Source organism: Macrotis lagotis, chromosome 5, assembly GCF_037893015.1.
Source record: "Macrotis lagotis isolate mMagLag1 chromosome 5, bilby.v1.9.chrom.fasta, whole genome shotgun sequence".
Classification (NCBI taxonomy): Eukaryota; Metazoa; Chordata; class Mammalia; order Peramelemorphia; family Peramelidae; genus Macrotis; species Macrotis lagotis.
The window spans coordinates 226,215,633-226,240,922 of NC_133662.1; the positions used below are offsets into that span (position 1 = coordinate 226,215,633).

The 25,290-nt window shown below is 42.5% G+C and overlaps 1 protein-coding gene across 1 annotated transcript in view; it reads left to right on the forward strand.

The window, feature by feature from the left end:
* The first annotated feature begins 529 nt into the window (after positions 1-529).
* Positions 530-25,290, forward strand: part of CHD1L (chromodomain helicase DNA binding protein 1 like) — a 58,418-nt gene continuing 33,657 nt past the window's right edge. Inside the window, exons 1-10 of the mRNA XM_074188609.1 lie at positions 530-696; positions 4,417-4,529; positions 6,704-6,810; positions 7,339-7,453; positions 9,239-9,270; positions 13,582-13,663; positions 16,845-17,007; positions 19,700-19,855; positions 20,999-21,091; positions 22,945-23,041. Of these exons, the coding sequence (XP_074044710.1) occupies positions 597-696; positions 4,417-4,529; positions 6,704-6,810; positions 7,339-7,453; positions 9,239-9,270; positions 13,582-13,663; positions 16,845-17,007; positions 19,700-19,855; positions 20,999-21,091; positions 22,945-23,041 (1,058 nt within the window). The 5' untranslated portion in view covers positions 530-596. The remainder of the gene's footprint in view (positions 697-4,416; positions 4,530-6,703; positions 6,811-7,338; positions 7,454-9,238; positions 9,271-13,581; positions 13,664-16,844; positions 17,008-19,699; positions 19,856-20,998; positions 21,092-22,944; positions 23,042-25,290) is intronic.

Genomic DNA, 25,290 nt, shown 5'->3' on the forward strand with positions numbered 1-25,290 from the left:
TTTACTTAAAGCCCTTTGGGGGAGGGTGTGGAGGGGAGACGCACCCCGATGCCCTTTTCAGAGCTCTCGGCCCCCGCGAAGGTTCACTTCGGACAGGATCAGCCTTGAAGGGGGGGGAGGGGTGACCTCGAAGCAAAAAACAAAAACAAAAGGCGCAGATTCACAAATCTCAACGACTTCCGGGGCAATCAGGAGGCCCAGGGTAAGAACCCAGGGCAGCCCCAGGCCCAGGCGGCGCAGCCCGGCCGCCGCCCCCGGCGCGCTCGGAGCAGCCCCCACCCACTGTACCTGTCTCAAGATTCGCCCGGGTTTCGCACCCCTTCCTGCGGCTGGACAAGCACCAATCAGCCGCCGCTAGCCGCCAGCCAATCAGAAGCCGCGTTTTCAAGGAGGCGGGGAAAATGAAGTCAGAAGAGAGGCTGAGCCGGGACAGGGCAGGGCGGGGGGGGAGGGAGAACGCGTTAGAGGCAACCAATAGAAGACCGCCTCGCGGCCCGGACAGCCAATAACCGCGCACTCTCCGAAGAGCGCCCGCCCCGGGGCTTGTTTTCGCGCTCGCGACGCCGCTTCTAGACTGGAAAGTTTCCCGGGGCGAAATGTCCGCCTTCTTACAGGCCTTGCAGCGTAAGCCCCCACCCAAGGCGGCAGCGGGGGCCCGAGTTGAGGAGGAGGATTTGAGGAAATGGGGTTTGACAGGTCAGTGGGGACCCGGCTCACGTGGTGCGGAGAGCCTCCAACTTGGACTCCGGTTTCCTTCCGCGTGGAAGTCTCGCGTTATCTGTAATTGATCAGCCTCCTGTCTTCCCGCGCTTTTCTTGAACCTGAACTGGCCTGCCCAGGCCTTTGGGGCTCAGTGTCCAGTCTTGGCCCGGGGATGTCGGAAGGAAGGGGATTAGAGGGTTAAAGTGGGGCGACTGCCCGACGCCCCCAACGTAGAGAAAGACTTGTTGTGGGGGGACTTTATGGCAGAATTAGTGTCTTAAGAAAACAACTTTTCCTTGAAAACCAGTCTGGGGGCTCGTTCACTGACTCCTCCCCTTTCACTAGGATTTGCCTGCCCTCCCTTGAATGCCAGTGCGTGCTACAACATTGTGAGTGCAAGCACAGTGCTTGACCAGCCTTAGGAGTTTTGCAAAGGCTTTTTTCCCCTCGTTCCTATGTATCTCTGGCCCGGACTCTTAAGAATCCAGAGCTTTAGAGAGAGACACACCAAGCAGCCCTTGCCACGTATTAGGGAGGAATACAAGGGGAGAGAAGGGTGGGCTCTGATACTCTAAAGCCAAGAGGCGAGTTTGGACCCAGTCCTAATGGTCTTCTTGCCTCTTATGAAGGTGCTTTGCACAAAGGAATGCCAGTTTCGATGACTTAAACCTGGTTGGATTAAAAGGCCCCAAATCACTGTGGCTATCCTAGATTAGTCAGCAATAAGTGCCAGGTCAAGGACCCTGAATGGACTGAAGTGAATGTAAATAGCAGTTTTTTCTGTTTTGTCCAGAAACCTGGACAAAAGTCTTCCCCCTCCAGTTTTTTTTTGACTGTGTAAGAGGCTATTCTTTATGAGTTGCCTCAAGACCTTAGCTTTAATAGACTAAGCTCTCCCATTGCATCCTAGGGCTATCTCCAGTTGTCCTGACCCATATCCGGCCACTGGAGGAGATTTGGCCCTGGAGGAGAAACTGAGGCTGGGGACTTAGCACAGGATGTCCCTCAATTAAATCCAAGTCACTTTCATCTCATGGCATCATCTTAAGGAAGGGCAAACAACAATATTAAACAACCTTATATTTATTCTATATATATTTTTGTAAGAGAATGTCGACCCCCTCAATGGAACATAAACTCTTTGAAAGCAGGGATTATTTGTCCATGGATCCCCAGGATTAGCATAATGCCTAAAACCTAAGAGATCTTTAATTAAATGCTTGATCTATCCATTTTTTCCTATTTTCTTTTTTTTGAAAGGCAATGGAGTTAAGAGACTTTCCCAAGGTCATATAGTTAAATAATTATTAAGTATCTGAGGTCAGATTAGAACTCAGGTCCTTCCAACTCCAGGACTGTTGCATCACCTAGCTGCCCCTCTATCAATTTTTTTTTTAGGTTTCTGCAAGGCACATAGGGTTAAGTGGCTTGCCTAAGGCCACACAGCTAGGTAATTATTAAGTGTCTGAGGTCGAATTTGAACTCAGGTCCTCCTGACTCCAGGGCTGGTGCTCTATCTACTGTGCCACCTAGCTGACCCTCCCTCTATCAATTTTTTTTTAGTTCTTTTTTTTTGCAGGGTAATAGGGTTAAGTGGCTTGCCCAAGGCCACACAGCTAGATAATTATTAAGTGTCTGAAGCCAGATTTGAACTTAGGTACTCCTGACTCCAGGGCCAGTGTTCTATCCACTGTGCCACCTAGCCACCTCCCTCTATCAGTTTTTAAAAAAGAAGATATTACCTCATCTACCTCACAAGAGTTGATCAGATAGGTGTCTTTTTGCATTTTATTTTAATAGATTTACCAGCTGAGTGATTTTGGACAAGTACAAGAATCTTGATGTTCTCAATTATAAAATAGGAATAATGATGTTCCTCTCATCCCCCCTCCCCCACCCTTTGTATTTCACATACATGCTGGGAAGATAAATAACATAATGGATGTGGAAATGCTTTGTAAGTTAAATAAAGCCACTCAAATATTCTCTTGAATGAAGATAATTATGTATGATAATAATTATATGTACAAATATACATGTATATACCTTAGTGGATATGTTAGCTCATTGATGTGGGCATTTTCTTAATGGATAATCATCATAACATGTCTCAGTTTCTGATTCTGTGATGCTGTTGTTCACTGTTTATGCTGGAGAACTTCCTCTAGACCTTTAAAAAAGCAAAAACAAAACATTTTGTGGGTACCAGGGCAGTATTTAGACTGATTATCTCTTTTCCCTTTGCTTTTGGTGCCTCATCATGTAAATGATGATCAAGATATTATAATAATCACTTATCAAGTTCCCTCTTTGCTTTCTACCCTGAGCAGTACAGTATCACAATGGGGAATATATGTGAAAGGCCTGAGAGGTATAGTAGGGCTGCAGAATCAACCTGAGATTCCTAGAAGATAAAGCCCCTTTCATTTCCTTGAATAAATCTCTGCTACCTCCTCTTTTGCCCTGTCTCACTGCTCCCTAGCATATATTTCAGTTGATGAGCTGAGAGGGAAATAAAAGAAGAAATTTCAAACCAGCAAATTGGTTTTTTTTTGTAGGTTATGTCAATAGAAGATATTTTTTGCTTTTTTTTTTAATCCAAAAGAGACTGTAAAAACTGCTTCAAATTAGGTGTGGGGAGTGATGGTAGTGCTGAGGATTTGTAGTTCACTTATTTATCTTATCTTCTTCATTATTATAGAAAATTAAGTGTAACCTATATTGTAATTTCTATTTCATTAAAAACAAACTTTCTGGGAAGAAGGTTTTTCAAGATCTGGCATAATTTTTGTTTTTAGGTCAGTGGGACCAGATCTCATTTACATGGCTGCTTTTAAACACTAGGCATTCATGGCCAGCATATTTATGAATTTGTGTTTATATAGCATCTTCCTTCCTAGAAGATTTTATGAAGACAGAGACTGTGCTTTTTCAACTTCCTTTAAAAAAAATCTTATTTTGTTTTATCATTTTATCTTTGTGTGTATCCCACCCTCTTTCGTATCCAGTGAGTTAGCCCTTTTAATAAATTTTTTAAAAAAAGAGGAGGAAAAAAAAGGATTTCCACAAAACCAAACAGCATTTTGACCCATTCTGATGGTGCTGACTGATGTGGTCCAACTGACTGGGACAGATGGTATATTCATAATTCTTTCATAGTTCTCTACTTTTGGTGACAGGGGGCAGGTACATTTCCTTAATTTTTTTCTGGAAGAAAGTCTAGTTTCTCCCTTTCTCCCCAATACTTATTATTTTTTGTGAATATTGCTTCAAGGAATGTCTTATTCTCTTTCTAGCTCTGTACTTTCTATGTAGATGATGCTTAATAAGTGGTAGAATGAAACCTTAGTAGTTTGAAAGATTATCTGGCTTTCAGTCTGTAAATGAGTGTGGAAATATTGATGTATCCTTACTATGTCTTTGATGAAAAGATGAATAAAATTCTCTTTTGATAGCCTAGGATTTAGGACAGGATGGGATTTTTAAGGTCATCTGATATAACCTCTTAATTTTATCAGTGAGGAGAAACTGAGGTTCTGGCTCTTTGTAAATTAAATACTTAACAATAATTATTTTCCACAAATTATTAATAGAGCCACTTGTACTGTGGATTGGGAAGCTGGGACTTTGGGCTTTGTTCTGTACTTCTCTGCTGTCGTGTATCTCAGAAAGATTGAATAAAAGTTGTTGTTCATATTGGACTTGGATTTGTAGGGATTCATTTGTGCTCCTATCAACTGGCTGGAGTCAACTGGCTGGTGCAGCGTTTTCAACTTCAGCATGGCTGCATTCTTGGTGATGAAATGGGCCTGGGTAAGACGTGCCAGGTAAGCAAGCATTTGTAACTGACCTATAAGATGTCTCTATTTTTTTTTCTTTGAGGCAACTGGGATTAAGTGACTCACCCAGGGTCACACAGTTACCGTCAAGGGTCAGATGCCAAATTTGAACTCAGGTTCTTCTGATTCCAGGGCCGGTGTTACATCCACTGTGCCTCCTAGCTTCCCTACAGATATCTCTATTTTCAAAATTTGAGAATCCAAACTTCCAAAGTGAGAACAAACTTTGTATGGTTTGTACTAGTACCAGCAGCTAATCAACATTCTAGAGAAGTGGGGTTTTTTGGAATGAGGTAACTAGAAGCAATTAAGTGCTCAGTTGATAAAACACTGGACCTATAGTCAGGAAGAGCTGAGTTCAAATCCAACTTCTGACATTGACTAGCTGAATGACCATGGATAAGTCACTTTTATCTCTGTTGCCTTAATCTCTTGGAGAAGGAAATGGCAAAATCTCTCCAGTATCCTTGCCAAGAAAACCTTGTAGTCATTGTTGTCAGGCTAAGGTCCATGGGGTCATGAAGAGTAGGGCAGGACTGAATGAACAACAGCTACTGTGTTTGTTACTTAGAGACTTCAGACAAATTTAATCTCATTAGCCTTATTCCATCATCTACACATCAAGGGAGTTGGAATTGATGCTGCTCAGGTCCCTTCTGTTTTGACACACTGTGATTCTGTATACACAGATGAGGACAAGGATACTTTCACAAAAAGAAGTGAGATTTGGGTTGATCTCGTGGTCACAAAAATAAGTTTCTAGTGAAACATCTTCATTGTCTTATGACCAATGGTTCATTGTGATCGTGATTCAGGCTTAGAGTTTCACCTATGACTCAGGACAGTATGTTTTCTTCCCCCAGTACTCTTCTTGATTCTAAATCCTGCCTACAAAGTTCCCCTGATGTTCTAACTTATTTAAACATTGTGGTCAGAGTAAAAGCCAATTAAAAACAAATTGAATTAAGCAAGATCTTTTCCTGGGGATTTCCTGCTAATTGAAGGGGCCGTTTCAGAGCCAATTTCTGCCTTATCCCCAGATAAGGGGGGATTCTTTACTTTTTTCCTAAGGTTTAGTTCCTTCTGTTCTCCTAACTTCTCAGTCTAAGGGTCTAACAGCCTTTCCCTATTGTCCTCTCCCTGCTTTGGAGACCATATTATCCTTCCTTTCCTGTATTTCAGGGATTCTTAACCTGAAGTCCATGATAATTTGATAGCTGTGTTTCAAAAGAATGGGTTTCCTTTTATTTTAAGCAGTTAATAGTTTTATTCTGAAATGGGGTCCCTAAACTCCATTAGACTCTGTCAAAGGGGTCTATGGCACAGGGGAAAAAAATGGGAATCTCTGGTCTTCATGTTATTTCACTGAGAGCAAAGTAAATTGATCTTTTTTTAGTTTATTAGCATCTTCTGTAAATCATTGTCTGTTTTCCCCACATTATGATGGTTATTATTTCCTGAGAAAATGTCTTTACCCAAGAAATATATTTTGGGAGGAAGGAGAAAATCTATATTCCCAAATATACCCCTTGTGAATTCTTGTTTTGACTATTTTTCCCCAAAACAAACTGTCCCCAGAATCTTAGTGCAGCTTTCAGTGAGAACACTGAAAAAACCTGGTTTAGAGATCAGAATCTGACTTTGTGAGAAAATTCCGTGTACTTTTTTCCCTTTGGTTTTCCTTCCTGTTTGGTCTCTTAAATCAGCAGTGTTTTCACATTTCTTTGTCATGCATGGAAGTGACAGAAGAAATGGATGATAATGATGCATTTCCTATAATGCCCTTGTCAACTGAGTAGAGGCAGAGGCAGCCACAGTGGAGCCAAAAGTTGGAGTGAGCCGAACTTGTCGCTGTTGAGTGGCGACAATGGCACTATTTCTAGAACACCAGCTTGGACAGGTTGGCCGGCCCTCTGTCATGTATCCTGGGGTTACTTCCCTGATTCTCAAAGCCCCCTGGCCTCGTTGGACCAAGAGGGTCCCCTGCTCCTCTGGCTGCACTCAGTGTGTTTGTCCAGGACTCTTAGAGTGTGGCCCAGCTCCGTCCTTCTGTGAGAGAGTGCAGTTGGGTATTACTTACTGGTCATGGGAGCCTGGTAGCTGTTCTGCATGCATGGGGCAGGGGGAGGAAAGCTGTTTCCTTTGTTTTTTTTCTGTTCCAGACTATTGCTCTTCTCATTTACTTGACTGGAAGTTTAAAGAAGAAAGGACCATTTCTGATTCTTTGTCCCTTGTCTGTTCTGAACAATTGGAAGGAAGAGATGGAGAGGTGCGGGCTATTGACATCCCAGTTTGTATTTTTGCCATTTGACCCAGCTGCAAAAGTAACAGTGACCTTTTGATGTTTTAAAATGTGTTTCCTTGAAGATTTTTCCTTGATGAAAGAGGCATGCAAAAAAATATGCAGTAGATAAAAATGATGTTCCTAACTTCTAATGATTTTATCATGGGATACTATTGACTAGGATGGCCACGCAAGAAGAGAGGAGGAGAATGGTGGAATGAGTGCTGCATTGTTGGCTTTTTGTTAGGGTTAAGAAAATGGACATTATTTTTAGTATTTGACCTTTTTGTTGAAACAAGAGACCATCAGATCTTGTGGAGGTTCCTTGGAGTAACTAGCAAAGGGAGGGAGCTGACGGGGTCTGGGTCTGGCTCATGATTCTCCTGGATAATCAAGATGGCCCCCCTGACTGGTTACCTCTGAGGAGTTGGTGGTCTCTCCTACAGTACAGCCCATCCTCAGCACCTAAATACTGATCTCTCTTCCTTTGTTTTGTCCCTTTCTTGGATTTAGATTTGCTCCTGGCCTTTTCTGTAAAACATACACAGGTGACAAGGAGGAGAGAGCTCACCTCCAGCAAGATCTGATAAAGGACTCATCTTTCCAGGTTCTCCTGAGCACCTACGAGGTAGTCATCTGTTCTCAAGCCCAAGTTAATATTTCTTCTCCCCAGGGGACAGAAGGGTTCAGGGAGGAGGGACAGATTCTGAAGCGAGGTGGTCTGGTCTCCTGGATTGGTCCTTAGCTAACTAGCAGAGAACCTTTACAGCAGACCCTCAAAGCCAGCCCAGCAGGGTCCCTCTGAGAGGGGGAGGGTCCCTGAGGCCCTTTGACCAGAAGATTTCCCTAAGGGCACCCCCTCCTTCCTTTCACTGTGGCCCTTGCTATCCCCTTTAATTTTACAAGTCTAGCATTGTAGCTCAAGTCCAGCCCCATGAGAGCCAAACTTCACTGGGGAGGTAGGAGCCCCTAGCAGCCCCTTCCCCTTGTGTATAGTTTACCATCTGACTATTCCTGAAATGGACCCATGTTGATTCTTTTCCCCCACATGGAGTAGGGAGGATGATACTTCTCATGTCATCACTGTTCAGGTCATGTCTAACTCTCAAGTCAGCTTTTTGATAGTGGAAGGAGCCATAATTAAGCTCCTGCTGTTTGCCAGGCTTTATCTTATCTCTTTGATCCTCCCCACAACCCTGGGAGGTAAGTGCTATATTATACTCAAAGAAACCCAGGCAAACAAGTTAAGTGACTGGCCTAGAGTTACATCTAGTCAGTTCCTGAGGCTAGATCTGGGTCCCTGTCCTCCTGATTCCATCAGAGGCAGAGTGGGAGGGGGACCTGACCTCTGGGAGTGGACCTTGCCAGTGAGCACATCCCTCCTCTTCTGACAGAGCACCTCTTTCTGAAATTGGGGTGAAAGAGATCATGTGGAGAGAAGGAGCCCTGACTCTAGACTTCATAGGCCTCATTCGGATCCTTTGGCTTCAGACAAGTCAGTTGACTGCCCTGGGTCTCAGTTTCCTCATCTGTACAATGAAGGGTTTGGATTTAAATGACCTATGAGGATTTTCCCCACCTCTGTATCTATGATCTGTCAGTATCAGGAGGAGCACTGTCTGTTATCAGGGAATTTGCTTTGGAAAAATACGATTCACATTTTCTACCAGTTATAGAGAAATAGGATAGGTGTGGAAAAAGCAAATGATCCAATTCACTTTTGTGAGTGAATATGGGGAGATTCTTTCATGTATGGGTCTGACTACATGGTTGCTGAGGTTCCCTTCTAACTCTCCAATGCTGTGATCCTACAGTTCAGTAAATCGACTGCCTCAGCAGGTTTTCTGTCAGTCCAATTTGTCATCTTGGTAGTTGGGTTAGCATCAGGTTGTCTCCCTAGGATGCTGAAGATTATACTGTTCAATGAGTGGAAGTGAGCCTCGAATCCTGCCCTCATTTGGCAGGTTACTTTGGGCAAACCTCTGCCCTGATGTCTGCCTCGCTTCTATGGTTTGTTTTTAGAGTGGTCCTCATTAGAGCTCCCTGGTTGGAACTCTTTATTATTCCCTGACCAGAACTTTTGTCACTACTGAGTGAATTAATCACTACCTTACTCAATGGGGTCAAACACAAATAGCATTGACTTTGAAAACTACAAGTTAACATCATCTGTGCTATATTGTATTCTTATTTGCTAAATATTTTTCAATCATATTTACTTATATTTTCAATTATGTTTTAATTTGGTTTCTCCTGGGGAGTTTTGAAGAGCAAAACTTATTCTGTACGTTATTAGGAAAATTTTCTTAGAGTTTTCCGAGACCCTAAGGTAAAGACAAGTAGTCACTAATTCATTCCCAAAGGAGCTATTTCTTTACAAATTTTGTATAACATACATTGTTTGATTTTTCAGATTTTCCTGAAAGATGCAGCGTTTCTAAAAAAGTAAGTAAATGGTAATGCTTCCAAAGTCCACATTAGCTGATACATTAGAGACATATCCTTTAATCTCCTCTCTTCTGCACCCCCCCCCCCCAAAAAAAAGCATTTTGCCCCTTATGGTTGTAGTTTGCATCTTTTCTAAGGATCTGGGGACCTGGCCCATAGCTGATAAACACCTCTTGAAATGGTCACTTTTCCAGATAGAATGCTCGAGGAACATCAAAGAGAATCTGTGCAAGGATTCAGGAAATGAACACTTTGAACCAGTTCATGGGTCATACCCAGATTAGCAGGCAATTCTGTTCTATTTTTAGAAGATAAAAACTAAATTAAAGTAGTTTGATTCAGGCTCATCAGCTCCTACAATGCAGTGATAAGAGCTCTGGAGACACAGTGTGACTTAGTGGATAGAATATTGGAAGTCATTTAGCCCCTTGAGCCTCAGTGTTCTAATCTGTAAAATGGGAATGATTGAATTACCTATTATTTAGGGTTGTTGTTATTGCAAAGCTTAAAATCCTGTATGTGAGTTTCCAATCCCCAGTCCTGAATTACCCTCCACCACCTGCTTTGATTACTCTTACTGACTTGTTGCTGAATAGAGCTGGAGAAAATCAGGAAACCATGCTGAATGGGTATGCTACAAATTTGTTACATCACACCAGCTGGGCCCTCACTGAGCAAGGCAGGCCTTTTACACCTTAGTCAGTTTATTTTCCCACCATAGTAGCTATTCCAGATTTTTAGATGCCTCTTCATCCCCCCGCCCCCATCCTTTTAGCTGAGGATCTTGCTTTCTTCTTCCTTGAAAAAATTGGGTCCAGGAGACAAAGTCATTTCACACAACTCAGTCATCTTCCTCCACTAGCTCCTCCTTTATTTCTATATCTACTAAAAGAACTAACCCTTCTCTTTACCAAAGCAAACACCTTTACACACTCCAGATTCCATTCCCTTCTGTCTGCTTCAGCAGATTGCCAGTCTTTCCAAACTTTAGTCTCTTCCTGTCTACTGAAATGTGAACCCCTCACTTGATTCCATAATCTTTATTAGCTGTCAGTTAATCTCTCATCCCCTTGGCTAAACTCTTTAAGGAAACTACATCATCATCACTACTAACACCACAAGAGCATCTTGAGAAATCGTCTTCATCATCATCATCATCATCTCCTTGAGAAAGCCACATGATCATAATAATAGTTGTCTCCTTGAGAATACATAATAATAATAATAAAACTGTGACAACAACGACAACAGCAATAATGGCTAACATATAAATAATGCTTTAAGATTCACAAAATTCTTTACAAATATCTCATGTGTGCTCCAAGGTTCTGCCCTGGGCTCCTTTCTCTTGCTGTGCCCATCAGTTCCTTTGACTTCCATTATCACTCTTAGCAGGTGATTTTCCATATCTGTTCGTCTTGCCCTAGTCATCCCCTTGAACATCAGTCTTGCATCACCTTTTGGACATTTTGTATTGGCTGTCAAATTCAGACATGTTCAGATTAGACCTCATTATCATTCTTTACAAATTCTGGTCTCTTCTGCACTTCTCCATTACTCTTGAGTTCACCATCATTTCCAGGGATTACAACCCTGGTACCATCTACACTTACTTCACATTTCAAATCTTGTCCTTTTTACTTTCTCGACTGTCTCTTCTCTACTTGCCTTTCTCTCCACTCACATAGCCATCACCTTGGTAAAGGTCCTTATCTCTGCATGTTTGAATGATTAAAGTCTCTCTAATTGGTCTCTTTGCTTCAGCTCTCTCCCTGCACTCCTGCTCACCTGCCAAAGGTATTTTCCTAAATTATATGTCTGAGCATGTTAATTCCAAAGGTTCAAGTATAAAAAACCCTTTTATATTCAAGGTTCAAGTGTAAAACCCCTTTATAACATTGTCTTCTTTCTCTCTTTCCAGTCTTTTTACCCTTCACTGCCATTTATTCACCCGTCAATCCATCTTCTCTGACTCCCTTGCTGCTCTTCACATGCAACACCCCATCTTCAGTTCCATGTTTTTACCTTGATCATCCCTTATACCTAGGACATTTTACCTCTTCACCTCTACTTATGACTTCCTTTAGCATTCAACTTAAATCCCACCTTTCACAAGAGGCCTTTCCAGGTTCCCCTTTCGTTCACTGCATCCTACTTCAGTGTCTTCCTCCTGAGATTACCTTTTATATAATCTTTATATATCTTTTATGAAAATAGTTCTTTATCTGTTGCCTTCCCAGGAGGATGTGAGGTCCCTGAAGACAGAGCTCACATATTTGCCTTGCTATCTCCAGCACAAGACTGGAACATAAATAAATGCTTGTCGGTTAATTGACAGACATAATTACATTGTCATGTTCTTGTCTGCCTAGTCAGGCCTTAATAATAATTCTATTTTTGCTCTATCAGGGTTCTTCCTTTAGCAGAGCAGGGCAAAAAAAATCTATTGACATTGTCTCCTTTGCTGCTGTGTCTGGCTTTTTTGTGCAATTTGTGAAACCCTATGTCAATTTATTTTCCTCTCACTTCACCACTGGCTCCCTTCTCTAGGGCTATAGTTCTTTTCTCAGGTCCCCTGGGAGCCCTGAACCAAGAGAAGCTGGCATACTCCTTGCCACCTGTACCCTTCTGGACCCATCCTCTGCTCCTCTGAAGTCTTCTGTGTCCATCTATGACATTTATTTTAGATCCTTGTCATAGGGAGCTATCCAGGGGATTCTCCCTCCTTTCGTCAGGTGCACAGTGCTCAGCTTGTGGTCTTTCTCTTCAACTCTGTCCATGGTCATGTATTTAGAGTCTCAGGAAGGCCCCTCCAATGCCTTGGCCTTAGGCTATACTGTACATCCTTCCAGACCCTTCTGCCCTTCCCATTTTGCTGTTCCTCCCACCTCCTTTGAGTCCTGGGAGTGTCTTCACTCTCCCCAGTGAGATGTTTTCTAAAACCCAGCCTGTACTACTACATAGTGATCTGTGATTGCCATTGTCAGATTTATGAATCCTATGTGTTAAGTATAGTTAAATGATAATGATTGTCCCTACCTTTAGGTCCCCTGGGATGATGGTTCATAGATTATTTTAGAGTTGGAAGAAACCTTAGAGGTCAATAGGAATGCCATTTTGATGTTGATTAGTCATTTCAATCATATATGGCTCTTTCTGACCCCATTTAGGGTTTTCTTGGAAATGATACTGGAAAGATTTGCCATTTTCTTCTCTAGCTCATTTTACAGATGAGGACACTGAGGCAATCAGGATTAAGTGACTTACCAAGGTCACACAGCTAGGATTTAAATTCAGGTCTTTGTGACTATTGTTCTGGTGCCCTATCCACTGTGTCACCTATTTGTCCTGACCATGGAATAGGCTGTCCTTAATAGCAAGAAGTCCAAGATTCAAATTTCACCTCTGACATGTACTTTATTCACTGTGTGTTTCTCAGAAAGTCATGTAGGCCTCTGACCCTCTCTTCCTCCTCTGTAAAAGGAGGTTGATTTGCCCACCTCAAAGCCCTATACAGATGTGAGTCATGATGACGATGATTTGTTAGAGAAAAGTCTAAAAAGTGAACACTCTCCCTGTTGTCTTGGAGACCTGGCCCACTCTACATTTGTGTAGCTTTGCCGTCCGGCTGCTCTGCAGTCCTTCACGTGGATTCATTAGTCACCTTCCAGCAGTGAGGATTCCTCACAATCTTCCCCCCCCGCCCCCCAACTTGACTCAGCCGGTGACTTCAACTCCCACTTAATTGAGAACAGAGGGACCATTTATCATGAACTACCTTTCATCCTCTTCTTTTATTTTTGTTTGTTCCTAGACCTACCTTACCTTTAGTCTTAGAGGAAGAGATGTCTTATGACATTGTTTTTGATAAACAGATGGTTGAATTGACTGTAAAATGAGTCCTTGTGGCAACTCCTTTTTCCCATTTCCCTAAAATGTTGTTTAAACCACTTGTTTTAGGCCTAAGCGCAGACTGCTCTGCCTCATTACTTAACCAGGTCATGTCTACATCTTATTTCCCTTACTAGGATGTGAGATTCTCAACAGCAAAAGATGGCCTATTATAAGGGTAGTCCTGCTTTGCAACAAAGGGAGGGTCAGGAATTGCTTGTTGAGTAAAGGAATGAATGACTGAATGAATGAATGAAGTAATCGACCTGTGTTTGGTCCATTTCTGTCAGAACTGGCCCATTGTTAGTCTTTCAGCTGCTTTATGTGGCTGGGAAATAAGCTAATTAGCAAAAACACACCAGCTGGTGATCTGTATTTGGATTAAACAGAGATGTAACATTAATTTTCCTCTCACAGTTTCTCTTGGAGCATTCTGGTTGTGGATGAAGCCCACAGATTGAAAAACCAGAGCTCGCTGCTGCACAGAACCCTTTCTGAGGTAAACACAGGATGGTCTTTCTTAGTCCTTCCATTTTAGTTGACATCTATATTAGGGTATGTCAGTGAAAGGGCTGGATCATTTGGGTTCTCTGATTTATATAGATTCAGGTCAATAACTGTCAAACGACAAGGTGAGCATATGACATTGCTTGTCCTTGCTCCTTAGTTTAAGAAACAAATGCCCTGAACAGTTGGACTTTCCAGTGACTGAGGACCTCAAACCTGCTCCCTACCACAACTGCCAAAGGAAATGGGCTGGACTCCCAACTGGAAATAGGATGGAGGATGAGTTTCCCAGGGAAGGCTCCAAGTTTTAAGAGTTGGGTCCCAGGAGCTAATACAGCTTGGGACTTTGGCTGTTTCCTTTTCACAAGAGGAGTGTTTCTTGGCCCCCAGCTCAGAGATCCTTTGGCCAGAAAAATTTCAAGGATTTAATTTTGCTGGGTGGGAACTCAGTTTTCTGAATCTGGGAATCTCTCAGGTATCTAAGTTAGTTTTAGGTCTAGGATTTCATAATAGGGAGGAAGAGGCCTCTTTTCCCCCTTTCTCTGGTGCTAAAATGGGTGGTCCTTCATCGTTCTTGCTAGTTCATACCTAAAATTACCCCAGATAGAGTTGGCTTCTTTGGGAAATGGTGGGTTCAGTGAGTCCTCCTCACTAGAGAGCTTCAAGCAGAGACTAATGAACATTCATCAGGTGTATTGTGGAAGGGTCACTTGTTCAGATATTGTTTGATGATACCCTTTGAAGTCCCTTTCAGTCCTGAGATTCTGCAGTTCTATGGCACTTAAGATCATTTTTTATTCTGATATGTAATATGCCAGCCACTTAGCTCCTGCTCCCCAGATGCACATTCTTGTCACAAATCGTCTGTAAATGACTCGCAGCGCCCACATTCTCTGAAGAGTCTACTCTGGTCTGTGACAAGTGGAATGCTCAGAGTCACAGTATTCAAATTGAGTAGGGATTTACATTGAGTTTTGACTCTGCAGACCTTCCGTGGTCTGCTCTGGGCTCCCCAGATAACGTCTTCTGTTGGGCCTCAGGAGCTTCTGGGCAGAATGCTCCCTCCAGTTGGCTGACCACATGAGCTTTTGTTTTTATTTATTCTATGTATTTAAGGCAATGGGGTTAAGTGACTTGCCCAAGGTCTCATAGCTAGGCAATTGTTGAGTATCTGAGGCTGAATTTGCACTCAGGTCCTCCTGACTCCAGGGCTGTGCTCTATCCACTGCACCACCTAGCTGCCCCCTCACATGAGTTTTTGTGTCTGCCCCTCTAGGACAGTACCCAGCCTACCAGCTCATGCCAGCCATGCTGCTCCTTCATCTTTGTTTTTGATTTTTGTTTTTTGCCAATTTCACTGCTCATATTAAAGGAAAGGTTTTTATGCCTAAGAATGTTCCCCACAGTTTCTTTTCTATTTCTTATGTCTTTATACCCTATTCTTTATTCTGTTTCTAACCTTGTATATCCTACAACTATCTTGGACAGAAGGTGACTCTAAGGCCGTTCTGTAGAGGTCCTGGATGAATCCTTGCTTCCTAGGCATCCTGGGGTGGAGTTGTTTGGGGGAGTCATTAGTTTTGGTCCTTTGACTCATCACTGTCAGCACTAGACACCTAATTTATGCAACTCTAGCATCTGACCTTTTTTTTGCCCTGGCAAATTTATGAGGAATAGCTGGGGCAAAGTCTGAATCAGTGAAAACTCTGATTGACTGGTGATAACTCAGCAATTAAAGCTTGTTTTTTAATTATGTGATTATCTGAACTGCTAATAGTGTTCTTATCTTGAGACCCCTCTGAGTTGTCTTTAAGGGACAGATAAGACTTTATAATTAACAGCCTGTAGTTTGCATTACAGCCTGTAGTTTCTTGCAAACAACTTAAATGCCAAAATCATTCAAGGCAGTGCATTGTTAAGCAGGTAAAACATGGCCTCTGTAATTTTGTTCGCTTGGTTGTAACATAGCATGACTAAATGACTTTTTGTTCAGCCTCATAATGGGCGCCTCTTTACAATCATCTCTGCTCCTGAATCTGGTCCTCAACTTTCTGGTCTGAAAACTCAATGTGGTTACTTTACCCAGGAGTGATGGATGGGGTTAGTAAATTGAGACACATCAAGAAAACAAACAGGAGCCACTTTGTGAACTCTAATGCCAGTATATTGATTTACATATTTGGGGACTGAGCATTGACAGGAGGAAATTCCATGGCCTTCCAAGTGTGTAGATCCATGCAGGAGATCCCATTTTGGAACAGAAATTTCTTGGGCAAATGTTGAGTTAGATGTCCTCTAAGGTTCTTTATTTTCCAAGCAATGTTTGTCCTTCTCTACTTCAGGGATAATACTGTCCAAATAACTAGAGATTGTTGATGTTCACTCCCAGATAGGACTTCAGAAGTGCTGGCCAATTCTACTTTCCAGTTTTATTTCTAGATTCTGGGATGATCACCTCATGTGAGAGTGAGAAGACCTGAGTTTGAGTTAGGCTAAAGGGAAACTATTTGATTTCTGTGTGCATTAGCCCTTCATGGGTAAGGGGAAGGTGGTGTAGAAGAACAGAATTCTGAGTCTAGAGTCAGAACCAATTTCTAATCCTGGTCCTGTCCCTTTAGGTCTCCGGGCCTTTCCTTCTTTATGATCAGTTGTGATTAAGTTGTTGTTACTTCTTATTCAATTGTTTTCAGTAGTGTCCAATTCTTCATGGCCCCTTTTGGGGCTTTTCTGGCAAAGATACTAGTCTGCCATTTCCTTTTCCAGATCATTTTGTAGATGAGGAAACTGAAACAGAGGATTAAATGATTTACCTTAGGGTCACTCAGCTAGGAAGTGTCTGGTACCAGATTTGAAGTCAAACTTGACACCAGGCTTTTACTAACCACCAAATTTCAGATAAATGACAGTGAAAAACCCCTTAATCTCCTATATACAGCAGTCTGACTTGTTTCAGAGAGTTTCTAAGATAGAGAATCTCATCTTGCATAGAGGGTCGATTCTCATGAGAACCAATCACAATCAGTGCCACCTGTCCTACCATTTCTTCTAGCTCTTTCCTCAGTCACTGCTCATGTCAAGGGGCTTCCACTTTTAAGCTTTCCAGTGCATAAGGCCAGCTCATGGTACCTGGCCCAGGTAACTTGTTGGGTAAGTTCTTGGTTCTTCTTATTTAGATCTCCGTAGACTTCAGTCTCCTGTTAACTGGCACCCCCATTCAAAACAGCCTTCAGGAGCTCTACTCCCTCCTGAGCTTTGTGGAACCCAGGATCTTCCCAAAGGATCAGCTGGAAGATTTCATACAGCACTACCAGAATATTGAGAAGGAAGCTGATTTAGGTGAGTTCCCTTCCTTGTCCTCTTCTAAACCACTTCCAGGAAGCATGACTGAGCATAGCAGTTTGCCTTGTGTTCCAGCCTTTATTCTACATTAGCAGAGTTTGTGAGTGTGTGTGTGTGTGTGTGTGTGTGTGTGTGTGTGTGTGTGTGTGTGTGGTTTCATAATTGGTTTTCCTTTATAACCCAGCATATTTTTATTTTTATTTTTTGCAAGACGATGGGTTTAAGTGACTTGCCCAAGGTCACACAGCTAGGTAATCATTAGTCTGAGGCTGGATTTGAGCTTAGGTCTTCCTGACTCCAGGGCCAGGGCTCTATCCTCTGCATCACCCAGCTGCTCCCAGAATATTTTTTTAATTTTCTGCATATAGTAACATGATTATGAGGTATCCCTAGGCTTCTCCAGACTGCCAAAGGGGCTCCTGACTCAAAAAACGGTTAAGAGAGTCCAAAGCATCAACCCTAAGTCAGCCATGCTGTCCTTGCTTCTTTCTGGGCAGGGCAGTTCTGTTTGTGTCTCCACTATTTGGCATCCTGCATAATCCCCAACAGGTCTTTAATAAATGCTTGACTGAGTCAAATGGAAGGGGCAGCTGGCCTCTCCCACCCCCTGCATTCTGCTCCACTAGGGTTTTAAGATTTGCTGCAGAGAGGAAAGGGAGTGAGGAGAATATCCACAGCAATCAGAAGGAACTGCTCCCTTCAAGGGAACCCGCTTAGGTTTGGGAAAGCCCTGCCAACCTGTGGGAATTCGGGCCTGCCTGCAAGGAGCTTCCTTTCTCCTGGGAAAACCCTATGGACAAAATAAACTCATCCATAACCCACAGTGTGTGAAGTCGCTGGTATGGATGGGTCACCACACCGCCCTCCCTAACGCCTGCATGGCTTAGCATTTCTATCGCAGGAGCTGTATCTCCATGGCAACACATTCCTTTGCCCACCCTGCCCACAGATTCTCTCACACAATTGTCTATCCCCTGGCTACTGCCCTGTGATTAAACACCTTCTTGGGGCTGGGCTTGGTTGTGGGTGCTCTTGCAGATTCAAAGGAAGGCAGGCTTTGTCCTTAAGGAGGGGAGATGAGTAGGGGGACAGAGAGAGAGAGAGATGGGCAGGGGTAGACAGGGACAGAGGTGGGTCGTGATAGGTGAAGGGCCAGAGAAGTGGCAGGGAACAGAGATGGACAGAGATAGGCAGAGGGTCAGATGGATGGAGATAGGTAAAAGGACAGAGAGGTGGCAGGGGACAGAGATAGGTGGAGGGACAGAGGTGGGCAAGGAGACAGAAATGGGCAGAGACAAGCAAGGGAACAGACAGAGAAGAGTGGAAATGAACAGGGGGACAGAGAGACGATAGAGACAGCAGGAGGACAGATGTGATTACTGAACACAAATAGTAGAAGGTAGACCAAAGGGTCCTTCATGTTTGTTCTGGGGACCTTTGGGGAAGGCTGATGATACCACAGACCCCCATCTCTGAATGGTATTTTTAAATGCATAAAATAAAATACTTGTTATAGAAAGGAAACCAATTATATCGAAATACAGTTATCAGAATGTAATTTTTTTAAATCTCGAGAAGTTCATGGAGCCCTGGCCAACACCCCTATTAGAGGGACATCCCTCCAGACTTTTTGGCATCTTTCTGGTTGTTTCTCCTTTACTGACCACCAGAGGGCGGGCTTGGCATTGCCTTTGGAGCCTGGCATCCTTCCCCGGCTCCTTCAGAGCTGCCTTGGTCCTAGAAGAGAGATGGAGAGATGCGCGGGAGGCCCCGCCCCACAGCACTCCAGGGCTCAGCCCGCTCTCAGGAGCCCCCCCAACCAGGACCCTGCTTATGTTTCTCTTAGAGAACCTGAACAAATGACCCCATGTCCTCATTTGTTTGCTCAGCATCCTGACCACGAGGTGGCTCCTTTAGGAAATACCAGGGCAGCCTGGCATAGCAGTGAGAGATGAATAGACTGTGAATTAAAGCTAAAATACCCTGGGGGGTGGGGAAGACTGTGATCCGGGCAGCCCTGGGGCACTACTTTAATCTCAGGGAGATGACTTTTTATCTGGGGTGGCCCCTAAAATTCAGAGGACCTGGGGAATAGCCACCTTACCATCCCTCCTGGCTGGTGGTTGTGATATAGCAAGAGAAACAGTATTAAAGCATTTTTAAAGTCCAGAATGCCATAGAAAGTAAAAGGGTTTTGTCATTTCAGATAATAGGTTTATTTGTCACACCTTTAAGGGTACCCAGCTAATAATTTATCTCTAAAATATGAACTTAGCTTGAGAATTGGCAGGGCATTTTTTTTTTCATGGAATTACTACCTTGGCTTGTCAGTTATTCTTTAAGTATTAATCAGCCTTTAACATCAAATAAAAATGACTAGTCCACGTAAAAGGGTTTTTTTGGCTTGTGCTCCCCTATGAAGAAGAGTCAGACAGGGAAGGTCTGAAGTTGGCCCGCCTGCCCTTTTTGCTGGGATGAATTGCTAGGGCCGTGCTTAGATAATCACAGGGGGCCTCCCGTCTTAGTTGTTGGGGGGGGGGGGTGGTGAGGCAGCCCATCAGAGACTTGTGCTCATCTGGATGTATGGTGGTAAGTGTCCAGGGAGTGGGCCAGAGCTCACCAGGTCGATTGCTCAAGGTGATTGCACTGAACTTCCCGAATCACTCCTGTTTGACCTTTGCCTTCATAGCCACAGAGCTGCACCAACTCCTGCAGCCCCTTCTGCTGCGGCGAGTCAAGACTGAGGTGGCTATGGACCTCCCCAAGAAGACCGAAGTGGTGCTCTACCATGGCATGTCAGCCCTGCAGAAGAAGTATTACAAGGCCATTCTGATGAAGGATCTCGGTAACCCAGGGACATATGTGTCCTGTATAAGAGCAAAACTAGAATTAGGGCAGAAAATGCATTGATTCTATTGATCACTATCACCATCATCATTATTGATACACCATTTAAAAATACTTAAAGAATATTTCATTTTATCCTTACAATAACAACAGTAACAAAAATAATTATAGTATATTCATGTGTTACATTGATGATTGTATATATAATCACTATAATATAATTTAGTTATGTAATTAATAGTAATGCTATCTAAAAGCTAGCATGTATATAGCACCTACTGTGTATGCCAGGGGCATGTTAAGTGTGTTTACATGTATGAGAAATGCTTTAAGAATACCCCCTTTGATCCTTATGACACTCCTGGGAGATAAGTGCTATATCCATATTTTACAGTTGAAAAAATTGAGGCAGGCAGAAATTAAATGACTTGCCCAAGATCCACAGCTGCTAAGCATCTGAGGTTGGATTTGAACTCAGGATATTGAGTCCAGGCTCAGCCAGCTATCTACTATGCCCTTGAGAAGCCTCTATGAAGAACAGGCATGAAATGAAGGGCTTAGAATTCTGATTGCCTCATGCAATATAGAGTTAGTGTGATTGAGGTTTTCTTCACTTCCCTTATTATTATCATCATCATCAGTTTTCTTGGTTGATTGTTTTCTTACACACAACTTCCTTACCTATTTCTGGTTCTATGATAGGGACATTAGGAGGGAAGTCTCAACTTTCATTGTTCTCTTTTAACTATAATTTCCCAACCTGTTGTGGTCTAACAAAAGTCTTATAGACTAAACAAATTCTTGTCTAATTGAATTCACTGTTCAATTGACTGACTATGGTGGGGACTTTTTTGTCATATTGATTATTTGACTTGCATTTATCTAAGTCATTGTTCCATCTTCATTTTGACAAGAGTTGACTGATTTTTTGATTGAATTCGGAACATTATAAGAGGACATCAAGAGACACCATAAGATCAACTCAAAGTTTAGTCCATCATCTTGAAACTAAATATTTGATAATAAAACTTGCCAGATTGACATTTTTTCCTGTAGTTCATTTAGTATAAAGATATTTCAAGTAGAAATATAATCAAATAATAAATGAGGACTCCAGTTCATTAATCTCTTTATATTTCAGATGCATTTGAAAATGAAATGGCCAAGAAAGTGAAGCTTCAAAATATCCTATCACAGCTTAGGAAGTGTGTGGGTCATCCTTATCTGTTTGATGGTAAGAGAATGCCTCTTTCTCTTAATATTTTCTATTGCTCGGTGGTTAACCGCTTAGCAGGTTTGAGTTCTATAAGCTTATATAGGTCTCCTCTAAGACTTCTCAAATCCATCCTTAGTTCTAGAGCCAAGGTGGGTGATCTCTTTTTTTCACTCACCTGTAAAATTGGGACTAGAATCAGGATGAATCATCTTTGTAACCTGGCGGCCAAAAGAACTGATGTGATTTTAGACCTTTTTTTTTTGTTAGGTTTTTTCAAGGCAAATGGGGTTAAGTGGCTTGCCCAAGGCCACACAGCTAGGTAATTATTAAGTGTCTGAGACTGGATTTGAACCCAGGTACTCCTGACTCCAGGGCCGGTGCTTTATCCACTGTGCCACCTAGCCACCCCGATTTTAGACCTTCTTAAGAGAAGTGTGACATCTTAGAAGAAAGGAGTCGTTTTCATGCATTCTGTTTTTCCTGGATACCAAAGTTTAGCAAGGCCTAAAGGTGACCCCTCCACCTAGAGTGGAGCATGGGGTTGATGCTTCTTCTTTTTAGGTTCTATTTTTTGAGGAAACATCTGGTAGGAGGGGAAGAGTCAAGGCTAGTCCTATGGAGGACTTAATCAAAGTTTTCTTTGTCACCTTCCCCCTCTCTTTCATCCTAGCACCTAGCAGTTCAATCCCCTCCCTCCCCCACCACAGCCATTTGTATTCTCAAGTTACCTGTAAGGATTCAAACTTATTATTATATCTATATTGATCTGTCTATACGGTACACATGTGTAAACATATATATGTTTGGACATATATGCATATATGATGCAAGAAAACCTTTATTGCACATCAAGAAAAAAAGAATGCAAAATTGTATAAAGGAGCAATAGTTGTCTATTAATAACCAATAACTTTCCCTCTTTGGAGTTCTTCAGCTCCAAAATCCCTTGGTCTTCTAGACTCTCTTGGCCACCCAGGGGTTTGGATTCCCTCCCTCCACTCCATGAACTTTAATAGAATGTAAGCTCCTTGAGGTCAGGGCTTCTTCTTTTTATGTTTCTATCTTCTGTGTGTAACATGGTACCTCATAAATTAATGTTTGTTAAATTGTGTCCCTCTCAGCATTCACATGGTTCTTTCAGCAAGTCTGGACCACCTAGCAGAAAAAAAAAGTCTTAATTAGTTCACATTAAAGTGTATATGACCGATAAGGCCCCTTTAATCCTCACAGAGACATTAGCTTATTAAAAGAGGCCACTTGTTAATCCAGATAGATCTCCAAATGATCGACTTCTAGTCTGTGGAGTATTTGGGTGGTGGTATTTATAGATGAGGAGCTTCCCAGAACTTTGAGCTCCTGTAGAGCTAGGGGTTCTGCACCTTTTTGTGTATCATGGGCCTTCTGGCAGCCTGGTGGTACCTGTCAACCCCTCTCAGAGTAATGCTTGTTGTTTTCATTGGTAAGTGAAGCAAAGATGAGTGAATATAAAGATTTGTTAGGGTTTACCCCCATCTAAATTCACAGATTCCCTAAAAATCCATTGATTCATTAGGGGACCATGAACCTAAAAACCCTTAGATGTAAGTGATCTAGGAATCTTCAGCCTGTAGAAAACTTTGCACATTATAGCCCCCAACCCCACAAACCAAACAAAATAAAACCAAACTTCCTGGAAAGGGTCTACAGAATCTTAGGTTCCTTGAGTCTGATCTGACTCCCTTCTTGCCAGCAATGGATTAATTTCCTTCTTTAGAAGTGAAGCTGGGGACAGCTGGGTGACACATCTACCCCCCGCCCCCACCCCTGCAGGATGCAGGACATCTCCCCACTTTGTGGCCACGATGACCGAATCTTTGACTTTTTGGTTGTAGGTGTGGAGCCGGAGCCTTTTGAAATCGGAGACCACCTCATTGAGGCCAGTGGGAAGCTCCACCTGCTAGATAAGCTTCTCTCCTTCTTGTATGCCAGGTATCTGTTGGGGTACCTTCCTGCTACCCCTGCCCCCCTGCTGTAGGGGTCATTCCCTTCCCTAACATAGGGCTTCCCTTGAACTTCAGGGCCCTTTGAGTTCTGATGGAGATGTCCTGAAGGACCTGGGTGCCCTAAGTCTGGGAAATCTCTCTTAGCTTACAGTTTCTCTTTCAAACTGACCATCTTTTTCCTAGCTCAGTGAGCATTGCCACCCTCCGAGGTTTGTGAGATTCCCAGACTTCAAGCCCCCTGAAAAACAGGAAAGCAGGTCAGAGTAACAATGGATGGTGTGCCTGGGCTTGGAGTCAAGAAGACCCAAGTTCAAATCCAACCTCAGGCTCTTACTAGCTGTGTGAATTTGGGCAACCTCCATCTGCCTTAGTTTCCTCATTTGTAAAATAGAGATAATGATAGCTACTTGTGAGAATCAAATAAGATAATACTTGTAAAGAGTTTAGCCTGCCATATATAATGTTAGCTATCATCATCATCAATTCCCAATAACAGCAAACTAACCTTTTAGAAATATATATATACAAAGTACTTGTCCCCCCCTTTTCCCTTTTCATTTTGTTTTCTTTTATTGAGACCTTTTCAGTTTTTTTATGTCATCCCCAATCCCCTGTCCCCATCAAATCCTTCCTTATAATCATCTAAATCAATTTAGCAAAACCAGAAAGCCAAAGCAACTTTTTGAAGGTTTAGACAACATTCTGTACTCATCCCTCCCTTCCATGTGGAAAGAAGTGGACAGGGACCTCATCCATTCTTCAAGGCCAAGGTTGGTCATTGCTATTAGCCATGGTTCATTTGCTTTTTAGTTTGGTCTACATTTGAATTATTGTAGTCATTGTGTATGGTTAGGGACCACTAGGAGACACCATAGTGTAGAGAGTGCTGGACCAGGAGTTGGGGAGACTCTTCATCCTGAGTTCAAATCCTTACTCAGACACTTACTATCTGTGTGACCCTGGGCAAGTCACTTCACCCTGTTTGCCTCAGTTTCCTCATCTGTAGAGTGAGCTGCAAAAGGAAGCCGTTTTTTGGCTACCATGAAAACCATTGTTAGGAATATTTTAATACACAAATCTTAATTAAACACCAACTCTAGTGCATACTTTTCCAGATGTTGAGATCAAAAGACAAAGAGATGAAAAGGGGGATAGTGATTCAAGATACAAAGAGTCTTAATAGCTACAGGTTAATCAGTCTCTTATTTTTAGAATTTCTCCTGTCAGCCTTCTGTCCTGTTTCAACCTTAATATTAACTTTAGTTTTTGTTCCCTTGTTGTGGATTTGGTTGGTTGGACAGCTCTTCAGTCACTGGGCATGGGAGTCTGAGGTTTATTTGGTACCTCTAGCAGAAATTGGTTCCTGGTGTGGAAAAAGATGGAACCTTTGAGATACCATGTCACTCTCATAGATTTGTGTTAGGGGAGACAGGAAGAATGGGATGTCTTATGTACACCCAAGTCTTTTGGAAGGTGATTTTGCAGGAGTTTAGAAGATGGATAAGCAGATTCCCATGGGCTGTGGTTAGACAAAAATCATGAACCCTGCAAGGCTGAGGGGCAACAAAAACACAGACCCTGATAGCTTAGTGGCAGGTGATTATGATGAGGAAGCAATGGCCAAGATGATCAAAGGAACTGACAGACTTTGCCAGAAGCCTGTTGACAAGCTCAGATTTCAAAAAGACAAAAAATAGAAGCAAGAGAACAGGTATCTGAAGGTGGATATAAAAGCACAGCAAGGTTCAAGATTATGTGAAAAGCTCATTTATCCAGAATGAACAGAATTTTGCCCCCAATGCTAAAGACAATCAAAAGACTTTGTAAACTATGGTGAGGCTAATGAGAGACAGGATTTGAAGTCACTTCTTCCTGAATCCAAGTCCAAATGGAACCTGGTGGGTTTTTTTTTTTTAGCAAGTATCAGAGTCAGGATTCATGCTCAGGATGCTACTGTTTTCTTTCCAAGGAGAAAAGATAATAACCACTCCATCACCATATATTTACTGTGTGTCAGACACTGTTCTGGTACAAGCATTGCTACAAAAAGTGAAATAATCTCTACTTGCAATGAACAGGTGTTTTATTTTATTTATTTATTTTAGTGAAGCTTTTTTATTATTTATTTTTCCGATTATATGTAAAGTTAATTTTCAATATTCAGTGGGGTTAAGTGACTTGCCCAAGGTCACACAGCTTAGTAATTATTAAGTATCTGAGGCCGGATTTAACCTC